The 12679-nt window shown below is 34.7% G+C and overlaps 1 protein-coding gene across 2 annotated transcripts; it reads right to left on the bottom strand.

Annotated features, from left to right (window-relative positions):
* Positions 1–2245: 2245 nt before the first annotated feature.
* LOC121408176 (glyoxalase domain-containing protein 4-like) lies at positions 2246–11591 on the bottom strand. Of its 2 annotated transcripts, none has more exons than XM_041599534.1 (9): positions 11252–11591; positions 10557–10606; positions 9698–9818; positions 7523–7667; positions 7216–7266; positions 6307–6473; positions 5129–5242; positions 3918–4004; positions 2246–3025 (listed from the first exon to the last, which is right to left on the bottom strand). In XM_041599534.1, the coding sequence occupies exons 1-9, from the start codon at positions 11339–11341 to the stop codon at positions 2945–2947; spliced, it is 906 nt and encodes a 301-aa protein (XP_041455468.1). In that variant the 5' UTR covers positions 11342–11591; the 3' UTR covers positions 2246–2944. The 2 variants fall into 2 exon arrangements, with proteins under 2 accessions (XP_041455468.1, XP_041455469.1); XM_041599535.1 differs by having other exon boundaries at positions 11430–11589.
* Positions 11592–12679: the final 1088 nt, after the last annotated feature.

Genomic DNA, 12679 nt, shown 5'->3' with positions numbered 1-12679 from the left:
CTTTGTCTCTGGAAAAAAAGATATTGATAAAAAAACAATACTAGGTGGGTGTTTCATAAAACTGTTCGTAAGTTAAGAGTGACTTTAAGAATGACTGGTGATCCTTTCTTGTGGTAAATGGTATATTCATTGGCAATGGTTAAGCGCGTAAAAAGGTTTACCAGTCGTTCTTAAAGTTGCTCTTAACTTACGAACAACTTTATGAAACGGCCCCCAGGTTGTTTCTATAAATTGTCTGAACAGACTAATCCTAGGTCTCAACACAAAGTTCAGCGACTGATCATAAAATTAATTTCAAAGCAATTAATCATAACTTTGATTTTCAATCCATTGCTAAGCCTTGCTACGCTGTGTTGTGGAGCCCTTCCCTGCTAGGCAATACTGCACTGACATAAGAGTGTGGTTCGGGCACCTGTCTCACATATGTATCTAATATCAGGGAGATTTCTTGTCAGTCAATGGTAAATACCATGAAATCCCTGATTCTGATTAGCTGTTGAGCTATTGATAATTCAGATTACTTTTGGCTGTTGAGCTATTGATAATTCAGATGTTACTTTTGGATGGCACAGATACCATCCAAAAAATCCTTGATTCAGATTGGCTGTTGAGCTATCGATAATTCAGATGTTATTTTTGGATAGCACAGATACCATGTTAGTAAATTTCATGAAATGCTGCCCCGAACTTGTTGTCATAAATGGCTAAAACTGGAACAAGCCCATTTAATTTTGTTTTATAAATGATAACTGCAAAACAACAATGAGTCCTGTACGTCCTTTTAGACATCCTGATTTATTAGCTTAAATGCTTAATCATTTGAAAGCCATGATTCGCAATTATATCTTACAATTGCACACATACTGTCTTACATACATTGAATCATCTAATGATATTGGACTAATGAAATCTATTCACATAAATATAAAAATATGATTATGTATGTTAGATGTTGTATATAATATTATCATGTACACTGTTACCCTGCTTGGTATAAATAGCAGTGGTCCCATAAATTATGACTGAATATTAGTGAATGGAATAGCATCATCATCACATATTGAATTTTGATCAGAGTTGAGGGTTTTGATAGACTATATAAATATTTCTATGAATAGATAAGTTTTTTTTTTAGATCATGGAATTAGACTCATAATATGCTAAATTATCCAAAGATGAAAAAGAAATTGTCAAAATGTCTCAGATTTGTTGCATAAAAGCATGAAATCTACCCCCTCCAAATACATCATAAACAACAGGTAAATACTATGGAATATGAATTATTCATACTTATACCATGCATATCTTTTAATTTGAGAATGATATCAATCATCAGACCCAGAATAAATAGTATAAAACATGAGCAATATAAAAATGCAACAAAATCAACTGTTACATAACCAATTGTTTGGCATACATATCAATTTATCAATACATCATTAACAAAAAAACTAGTTATTCTATGAAGAAAAATCGTATCATCATTACAATTCATCTAAAGTTGAAACATTGAAAATGACAACAGTCTTGAAAAAATACATTTCCGATCAATAAAGAAATATTTTTTTTCGCAATAATTTTGTTGAATACAATCCATGATTTGCTCTCCATCATAAAAAATACTTGTTTTGTTTATCTTAAATTAAAATGAAAATAAAATTATTCATATTCTATCAGTTAGAATTATCTTTCAAGATTCACTTTTTTTCCAAATTGTTTTTCAAGGCACATCATCTGTATATGAACATACAACTAAAAAAATAAAGAGTACTGTATTTGGTCATCCATCATTGTGATCATATAGATTTATGCACTATTCTACAGATCAAGGTCCCGTAACACAAGGCTAGCGATTAATAATACCCTTGACTTTCACAATTCATTGTACATGTTTATTGTTAAAAAGTTCAACAGTGATTGCCAAGCTTTGCCTTGCAGACCCTTGATATGAGTAACCCATAATAGAATACCAAATTGTGTGTTTCTTTGGAATGCTCATCTGTATACCTCAGGATACCATACACCCAGCAGGCCTGACACGTAAAGCTCAGGGCCCTGTCTTACAAAGAGGTACGATTAATCTGATCAACCTCAAATGTATGGAAATCCATTGATGTCATAATTTTTTCCACAAAAAAAAGTACAATGTCCTTTGTTAACAAAGAAAAGCACTCTGAATTTTCAAGAAATCAATGAATGAATTTACAGCAGAAGTGGAAAATATTTTGAGCGAACATTCGTTTCAGGTGTTGATGTTGCTGGCTTTCCATAGTTATGGTTGGTTGGATCAATCGCAACTCTTTGTAAGACAGGGCCCTGGGCTACATTGCCGACTAGACGCTCACTGCACTGATATGCTAGCTAGCTTGGCTGATACTCATGTAAAAAGCTTTGTGCATATTTAAAGATGGAATGAAATATCCATCTGTCCTACTGAATAGAACACTTCTTAGCAATCCCACAATAGCAATGTGGGATCCACTATCAACATTTTCAGGGTTTCGATGCCTGTCAAGTTCCTTCCCTTTTTTAATGCATTTTATGTAGGAAATTTATGTCTTGTCTATCATCTGAAAACCTTCCTAACAGTTTTCTACTAAATTTCATAATATTATTGTATCTAACCATGGCAATGGACTTTTCGGATGATAAATATAAAACAAAATTAAACATGTATTATATATCACTTACTGCCATGATGAGTCGACTTTGAATAAATGTTTATTTAATCAAAGCTTTTGTTTGAGTATATATATAAACAAATCTCATGTGTTTTCTTTTACTTTACATAAGAACCGAATTCATAATTTTTCTCAAGTGTAATTGCTTTTTTACAAATTGAGTATTTATACTCAATTAATGATTGGCTACTTCCTTGCAAATTCATTGCCAATTTGAGAGATACAGATCTGATGATAGTATGAGTTGATAAATTAAAGTATCACTATGATCCAGGTGTCCACTGCTTACCTAGCTTAGCTTCTTTCTTAGCGAACCACTCAACACTTTTATCTGCAGCAACAGCCTGTAAAGAGAACAATGAAAGAAAATATCCAATTACAAAGTGTTGTGCCTCTCCTGTATATGTCAGGATTGAAACTATAAGTGATCGATAAAAGAAATTTTGGACCTATGGGTGATACAAGGACACCATAGTATCCATGTAGTCATGATACAAAATATTCTCTTTTTTTTCAATTCAATGCAATTCTATTCTTTATTTCATTTCCATGAAATTAAATATTGTTTATGCCATTAACTCATTTCTCACCTAGAAGAATGTTACTTTGTAAAGGTCATAAGACTCGGCCCTAATTTTGATTTAGAGCAAATCTAAAGCTCACTTTGATGATTGAGATTTGTATGAAGTATTAGTCACTCAATTACATTTGGAAAGGGGGGAAAAAGTGGAGCGTTGTGGCCCAGTGGATTAGTCTCCGGACTTTGAAACAGGGGGTTGTGGGTTCGAATCCCAGCCATGGCGCAATTTCCTTCAGCAAGAAATTTATCCACATTGTGCTGCACTCAACCCAGGTGAGGTGAATGGGTACCTGGCAGGAATTTATTCCTTGAAATGCGTGTGCGCTGTAATCATAGTAATTACGGCAGCCAAGCTACAGCTGGGGTAATAATATCCAAGTCCTTTGGAAGCACATAGAGACATTATTCATAATTGTTATATGCGCTATACAAGAACTGTTTATTATTATTATTATTAACTTGAAATCGCAATTTAAAATGGTACCTCATTTCATAAGCTGTAAAAGCTATACTCTCAGTCCAACTTTTTATTTTTCTAAAATATTCCAAATTTAGGGCTGAGTTCCATATGAAACAATGGTAACTCAGTTACTATGTTTTCTTATGGGGGTGGGGGTGGGGGAGGGGACACCTAAAGAGACAAGCAAAATCATTACCTCATCTAATAAGCCGTCAGCCTTGGGATCAACTTGAGATAATTCCCTGAAAGCTTCATCACCAACAAAACAAATCTCATGACCATCCTGTTATAAAGAAAAATATAAAGCAATAAGAAACAAATCTCTACAGTTCAATAGAGGTTTAGATCTGAAGAAATACAAACTGAAAAACTATAATCCCCATATCACTTGGGTTGACCCCTTAAACAATTTATTTCAATTCCAACAAGAGCCCCTCGTGCACAAATTACAACACATTAAAATCCAGACAAATTGTGCATATGCTTGGGTGTGGTACCTTCTTTGGTATTCTTGCTGCATAAAGGCGACCGGACACCTTACGATTGGTCTGCGACCCGATTTCAGAATAAAATGTAGTAGAATTTGATGCTAATATCGAGACTTTGAATATCTAACTGTGTAATGTTCTAAATCATCGTATGAATACCTATGTTCAAATCTGTGACTATGCTTTCATCCTTCTCAGAAAAGCAAATTTAATATCTAGTCATAATGACGTCATAGCAGTCGTACGATTGGCTACGATTTGAAACTAATTTGGCCTTTACTCCAAAATAAAGGCTTGCAATCTTTCAAAATGGTTATATTAGTATTCTTTTAATTGATTTTAACCTCAAATGAAATTAAAAATATTCCATTCACATTTTCAGAAAATGAGCAAAATGCGATTTGTTCCAAAATCGCATCGCAAACAGTCGTAAGGTGTGCAGTGGCCTTTGATGTCCTACTGACTGGCCACAATGTCCCCCTCATTGGCCTTGATTATTTGTACCCTTTTTAAGGTTTTCCTAGTTTTGATGTAATATACATGTCATTCATAGCAAAGTGACCATGCCCTAGCAATCTTAGAACTTGAGGTCTGATGTATGAATTTTTTTTTCAACTAGCAATAACAGGATATTAACTTAAGTCCTATTTAAAATGTTGTCTTAAAGAGATAGTTTTGTGGACTTTATTCAATGAGATCATATTAGAGCAATTATCCTGTAGCTACCAAAACCACTAACATTCAAAGACAAGTGTCACTGGATACCAAAAGGGAAAATTTACAGGTATTTGAAGTGGAGGAAGAGCATTTACATTACATAACTCAGTGGTTATGGAAACAGAATATTCCCCCGTATTCAGCCAATGTGTATATTCAAGAGGATGTGGTAACTATAAGCTAAGTGTAGACTTCAACTTACAGGATCTCCAAGAATGACAACTTCAACCGTAGCTTTGCCAGGGGTGTCTAAACTGATTAGAGGTGTGATGATAGTTTGACCTCCATCTTTGCTGGCCGCTTCTATTCCAGGTAACTAGGATCAAAGAAAGCAAACAAACTATAAAAATAAAATTCAGCATTGAATTATGAGAATAGTGCACAAAAAGAATTGCTAAAGTGCCAGGATGCAGCTCTTCTTAAACCTGCAGAGCTATATGCTCCAAATTCCACTATCATGTTAATTTGGAATTTGGAATCACCTACCAGGATCTGTTGTAATTGGAACAAACCCAGTTGTCTTTAGAGAGGCTGCACTGCCATTCTTACATGTGATGCAGACTCCTATGCATTTTGTTTTTTACTTTTACTTGCACAGTGCACACTAACCTTTACTGTATATCAGAGAAATTTCAATTTACTTCACCATGGCAACCCACAATGATACACAGAATGTTTTCATCCCGGGATAGCTTTGAAGCTGCTGAAAGGGAGTACTCCTGTTTTTAACCCAAAATTATAAAGGTATGATTATTTTTAGTTTTGCTGGTCTAAATGGATTTAAGTAATACTGCTTATGATCTCAGAAGAGTTCTCAACAAGTTCATTGAAAAAAAAAACATTTAAAAAAAGTATTAAAAAACCCCAAAGAAATGCATAAAAAGTTGAAAAAAAAACGATACATTAGAAATTGATCTGATATTGCATTTTTTCACGTACATTTGCTAATAACACCGCAAAGAGATGAACACCAAAAATTAGAATGATTTTGCATACTAATTACGCATAAATTAGCACAATTAATAGCAATTTGCATGAAATAAATTACTACACAAATTTATAGAATATATTCCAGACAACCTGAATGCCAATTTTCAGTGCAATCGGGCGGTCGAGATCTCAAGCAAGGGGGGTCTGCGAGGCCCCCCCCCCCCGGCTTTATGATCTCCCAAAATACAACCTCGGCCTAGATAGGATTAAATCATTTTAATAATACCAATATTCCTGGAGCTACCATTTTTCAACATGGAATTTTAATTTGGAGGTTGTTGGCTAAAGGGATTAGGTGAGATACAAAAACAAAGTGCTTTACAGGTATCTAAAGCAGATGAAGCATATTTCTAAATCAACATGTGAAATAATGAACCATTCTACACATACCTGGTCTCGAGGGCAAGCAAATGCTACCCTTCCAAATGCTGTCTTGTGATCGATAGGTCCGCCTTGATCAAGCAATTCTAATCTACACTGTCCCTCTCCAAAACCTAAGAGGGCGCTGTTTTCTGCTTTCTCGTACAGAGTCATGCCACATATATTGGTCCAGTAATCTAAAGTATTGAGTAGGAATTTAAAAATATGTATACTGGTTAATGTACAATATAGACAATTTAATTGTGACATCATGTCACATTGAGATGTTTTATTCTTTTATCCAAATGCATGACTTCAGTATAAATATTCACCTTTAGAAAGGTGTCAGAAATTTAAAATTCTGTGATTTTTATGCCAATGTGTCTAAATATACCATTTGATCTGGTGATACACCAGGCCACATACACTCAAGTATATTCAAATATTCATACAACAAATTTACGAATGCATGCTAATTTGCGATATAAAATTAAAACACAAACATTTGTAAATGTGCCTCTAATTGATTTCTTAAAAAAACTTTTAATCTAAGAATTTTTTGTAATGTCAACTCTTAATTTCCCCTTCAATCCCTCTCCAATCTTTGAAATGATGAAACACTACGTTCAAAGTAGGCACTAGGTCAACATGAAAGGAACTTTGTCTGTTAACATGGTGTTTTCTTCTCATCTTAAATATTTCCTTTAATGTACATGTATACACTCCCCTCTCCCTTCTTTTCTTCCCTATAATTCAATCACCACTTCAAGAGACATGAAGAAAGATCAAATTTTGGACTTCGAACTGCAAGCAGGCACTTGGAAAACTCTATTCTATACTTGATCTTTGAGACAAATAACATTTCTTTTATCATTCTTGCAAGTCACATTAGGAGTCACTACCCTAGATATTGGCAAGATTTTCAAATGTTGAACTTACCCACAGATTTCTGTAGATTTGATACACCGATAGCAACCTTTTGGACTGGATCTATGAATGGGTAAAACAAAATACAATGGAATATGACACTTGATATAACTGAGCAAAATTGTAATGTTTATTAACAAATCATTGATCTACATTAATTTTGAATGCCGATTAAAATTTGTCATCATCAGCAATTCCTGATGACTGAACATTAAAATTTGTAATGAGCGTGATATTTGCATGGACCGCTACTCTGCACTGAGTCGCGATGCCCTAAGATAAATAGAATGTTTTGAGCAAGGTTCAAGGAAATAATTACCTCCTTCAGGTCTTGGTTTGTCCACAAGGTAGAACCTATATCCACCAGGCGCCTGCACAGAATACACACCCTCAGACTCTATGGTCAAGGGCCACTTGGCTTTCTTAGCGTTGGCTACAGCTACACTGCACTGAATGGTGATACCCTTAAGTCCAAAGAAAAGGTTTAAAATAAGAAATATTGTATCAGAGGAAATTCAAGTAAACATTACTGGACAGTACAATCTAAAATTGGAAGAGCTATGATGCTTTGGATTAACCCACTGACTACCAAACTCTGTAAATCCCATAGACTTTGTGCAGCAACAACCCAGATTCAGCATGCAAAATAAGAAACAGGAAATAAGCAATTCTGAAAAGAAAATAAGACATCTAATAGGTTTCTTGATTTTTTTATGGAGGGGAAGCTTATTTTGCAATGGAATTTATATAAAAAGTGTATACATGTTTGCAGATTTTTCTCTCCTCCTGACTTTTGTTAATGGCTTTAATTTGGGGCCATGCTCGCTTAGCACTTGTGCAATTTTCTGGTCCCATTTACCATCATATTTTTATACATGTGTACCTGTTATGCAATTTGTTTTATAACCTGTAAACATGTGAATATTGTTGGTAAATGAATAAATCAAAATCAATTTACAGATTATGTATAAAAAAATTATTCAACCCAACCCCTACATGTGGTCATTTGTCCTAAATGAGAAAACATACTGATGACAGGTCTGATGTGAATCAAGTGCATTTGAATACAATTGCCTATAAATGTCAGGAAAAATAATGAAAATATCTTATGTTTATACAATTATACTTGCTTTGTACCTCAAACAACCTTGAAAGTAGCAAAGTGTTTACTCTTCTACGTGTGTAAATATTGAACAATGGTAATGACATATTCAGAATAAATTTGACATTGTTGTCATCTACACATATATTCCTGCCAAAAAAATTCTAAGATATCACCAAGGTCATGGAAGTTTATAGTTCTACATTAAAAGTCATAGGACACTATACTGTACTACAATAAAAAAAAAAATCTGAAGTCAAAACCATTTTAAATCAAATCAAGTTTGAGGAAAAACTCTTTTAATTTTCAAGCTTGGTTCTTTTCACAGGCTGGATGGAAGGATGAATATTTAATATTATAGAGCAGAGTAAGAGAGCTGTACAAAATCAATAATTGTAATTATCAATGTGGAATGAAAGATTGAAATTAGAGCTGTAATCAAAAGGTAAGCCTAACCTGGACTATCTACAATCAAACAAATTTTTACATTATACCTGTTTGAGGTTTTAGTTCAAGATGGAGCAGAAATATTGAAAAGATGACATGGAATGGATTAAGGGATTTCAAGTTCAGTCCTACTCTTGACCTTGTGGCATTTGAGTGAGGACCTGAGGTTAACTCTTATGTCAGTACGTGTAGAGCATAAAACAGAAAATGGTCCCGGCAGGTGCGGATCCAGGGGGGGGCGGGGCATGTGCCCCCCCCCCCCCTTTTGAGAAGCAAAATTACAAATTTGCAAAGTAAAAATGCCATGAAAACAGGGGTGTGCCCCCTTTTTTGAAAGTGAAGACCTTTTTTTTTGCTTGTCAAAATTTTTTTCCTTCGAAAAATTTGCCCCCCCCCTTTGAAAAATCCATAATCACATGAGGTGTTTACTTATAAATCAATGTGTTTTTGATCATTTTTTAAACTCAGATTAGGTTTCAAAGCTATGGAAGACAATCTCTATTGTGCTTCCAACATCAACTTGAATTAGGGCAAAACTGACATACATGCATTATGAAAAGGGCAAATTGATTATAAATTTGAAAACAGACAGGAATTAGAAGTACGGTAAAACATATGTAGTACATTCTATTCAATTAAATTCAAGACTTTGTTTCAGACACAGCTGCATTAGCAGAGGTCCATATAAACAAACATCACAGTATACATCAAGACAGACATACAGAGATCTAGATTAACACAGAACAGATAATTATTTATAGAAAACATAGAACAAGGTAGAATATATATTATCATACTTAACCAGAATCTTACAACACTAGTTGGGATCAAGTTGCATGAAACTAAAGCCAAGAATCAATGATGCCTTTTAAAGGGATATGTGGCGAAATATTTCAAGACTCGGAAAAAGACCCTTTTTCACTGAACAGAAATGTATCCACTCACCAGGAAGTCGTTTCCAAGATCATAGCTCTTTACCCCATAGTTGTAGGTGAGTTCTGTCACAAAATGGTTGTCCTCTGGCCCATAACCAACCATAGACTTACTCCACTTGCCATCATATGGCCTATGAGGAAAAGAAAAGAAGGGGAGATGGGGAGAGAGAGCAGGTTAGAATTGTAAGAGTTAAGAGCATCCAGGGCTAGTTAATCAAGGACTTATTTGGTGTATTCATAGAACTATTTTGCAAAAAGCAAGTAATTAGTGTTATTTTTTTTCAATCAATCATAGAATATACCCTCACTGACTTTTAAAGAAGCACAGGTTTGAGCATGCACACTTGCAAGGTACTAACTGAATGGCATTATTTTAGACTGATGCTGATAAAGTTTCAACAATGGCCTCTGTGCTTTCACACAAAATGGATCAGTATGGAGGTGAAGGTGGCTGTAATCATGCTCTTGAACTTCTGTTAAAAGATGTATAATTTTCATGAAATCCCTTCTCAACAGCTGCACTTCATCATCAGTGTTTTAATATGATTATAAGTGAACAAAACAGCAACGATCATCATCACCATCATCATCATCACCATCACCATCACTACCACCACCACCACCACCATCATCATCATGTACATCATCATCACCATCATCATCACCATCACCCTCATCTTCATCATCAACATCTTCTTCATCATCATCATCATCATCAATTCATCATAATCATCAGTTCATGACTAGCGCATTATATTTTCTTATCAGCCCCTGGGATGGTTGGGAAACTTGGGATGGTTCAATGAAGATATTAGCTGAGGTTGGTGAGTGCAACTTTGTCTTTTATCGTGACATAGAAACTGTCTTACCCATTGCATGTTGCCTTGCAGCCTTCTTCAAATTCTTCATGCCTTAGGAACTGTCACGAAATTAATAAAACATGATTGTATATGAACTGTCGAGCTGTCTACAGACAATTGGACTTAAGTCAAGCTAGCACAATACCAAGTGAATATGGTGATTACTCGCTGGTAAACGGTCCTTTATTTTTCAACACGCTTAACCCTTTGCATGCTGATGTTGTAGTCTTGCACATTTGTACAATTAAATTCAGCAATCGCAACAATTAGTTTTCTTCCCTATACCTTCAAATTAGAGAAACTAATATTAAAGGCAATAGTTCTTGGATTACTATGATTACATCTATATGATAATAATAATAAGTATTAATGATGCAATATGAATACCTTGAATCAAATTGGAAACAAGTGTCTTATCCCCCCCCCAAAAAATAATAATAATAATATTAATAATAATTCTGTGCAAATTAAGAGTTATGTGATTAACTTGATTCTTGAAATGAAAGTTTAATTTGCACTTAAATTTGCCTCTTGTTTGCTTCAACATCTCAATTCCATCATCAACAAAAGATCAATACATCATTTTTTGCCATTTTTACAATTATAGACTAGGCAAAGTTACAACTGACCCCGGACTAGCTATATCTATCATGTCTATGAACGGTAGTACCGTTAACCGTACGCATCGAGAGTATCCAATTTACCTTCATTCCCAAGATTTCTCGGTAGAATTTGGCTGTAGCTGTACGATCTGCCACTTTGAAAACGAAATGCAAAGCTCTCCGTCCACTCATCTTTAAGTCCTTTCTGAGTTTTCCCCCGTGTATTCTGGATAGAGATTTTATAACTAAAATATTGGAAATGAAAACGCCAAGTACTCACAGTCCCCAACAATGTTCTTGCGCAGTGGGAATCTAATGATCAGTGGCCCCAGTCTAGCCGGGCGCGGCGCGCTGAGCCCGACGAATGAATTGGTACCAGCGCAGCAGCAATGAATGATATAACGTGTGAATATTTGCAAGTCACCACCTGACCTGGAGAATGGTCACGTGGGAATGAAATGGGCGTGAACAATAAATTCGGATACTGTATGTACGAGAAAACTGACACGAACCTCTCAAAATTTGAACTTTTTTGCTCGGGATTGTAGAGAAATAAAAATTGGGGGCCCTTATCAAAATTTGTAAAATAACGCTGGACTCACAAATCCAGATTCCGAAACGTTTCTTAAAGGACAAGTCTACCCCCTCAAAGTTGATTTTTCAAATTACAATTAAAAAATCTACCAAGCGGAACACAAAATTTCTTCAAAATCGGATGCAAAATTTTTTTCGGATGCAAAATAAGGACAATTTTTGCTTGATTTCACAAAATAGTTATAATTATGCACATCCTGTGAGTATGCAAAATTTCAAATGGGGGGGGGGCACTGATGACGTCATTTATTCACTATTTTTGTTTTTAATTATTATTATTAGAAAATACGTTTTTCTCCTCTTTCTACTTCAAAGTTTGAAACAAAGTTTAATTCCTCCCTGAACATCTGGAATTACCATTGTTCTTATATCTTATTGTTCTTTCAAATTGGTCCTTATTGTCAAGTATGTAAAATTGAAATATTGTATTCTTCAAATAATAAAAAATAAAAGAAATAGCCGTGAGTGAGGAACATCAGCGACTCTCGACTCCCGGACTCTCTCATTGGCACTATTGTGCATGCATGGTTTGTGATATGAAAATGTCATAACTTTACATGATATGACTTTGATAATTTTCAGCGTTATGTTTGTTTGATTTTTCGATATTGATTCAAATCAACATTTTTCTGGGTTGGACTTGAAATTGAACATATTTGCGAATATCAACATCAAAACCAGTAGCATATCGGCCTAATTGAGGGCCGGCCTTATTTATAAAAAGTAACTCTAAGAGCGAAGTGAGAAAAAAAAACAATTAATTAATTATTTATTTATTTATTCATTCATTCATTTCACATAGTTTACTATGGATCCAGCTGAAATTCGACAACATATTCAGAATATGATATCACATTTCACCCCTTTTCCCCTGTTCTTAATTTTTCTCTTTCTCTGACTCTGGATCCGACTTTGTCATGGATAATTTGGGGGACA

This window comes from Lytechinus variegatus, chromosome 2 (genome assembly GCF_018143015.1).
Source record: "Lytechinus variegatus isolate NC3 chromosome 2, Lvar_3.0, whole genome shotgun sequence".
Classification (NCBI taxonomy): Eukaryota; Metazoa; Echinodermata; class Echinoidea; order Temnopleuroida; family Toxopneustidae; genus Lytechinus; species Lytechinus variegatus.
The sequence above is the reverse complement of the archived record's forward strand: the minus strand, read 5'-3'. Positions and strand labels throughout refer to the sequence as shown.

What these genes read in the sequence shown, in the direction of transcription:
- LOC121408176 (XM_041599534.1), bottom strand. Translation starts at nt 11,341, where the DNA reads ATGAGTGGACGGAGAGCTTTGCATTTCGTTTTCAAAGTGGCAGATCGT. An exon ending in TGCAAGGCAACATGCAATGG is followed by an intron (nt 9,819 to 10,556) that starts GTAAGACAGTTT and finishes TTTTCCTCATAG; the next exon opens with GCCATATGATGGCAAGTGGA. An exon ending in CAAACCAAGACCTGAAGGAG is followed by an intron (nt 7,267 to 7,522) that starts GTAATTATTTCC and finishes ACCCATTCATAG; the next exon opens with ATCCAGTCCAAAAGGTTGCT.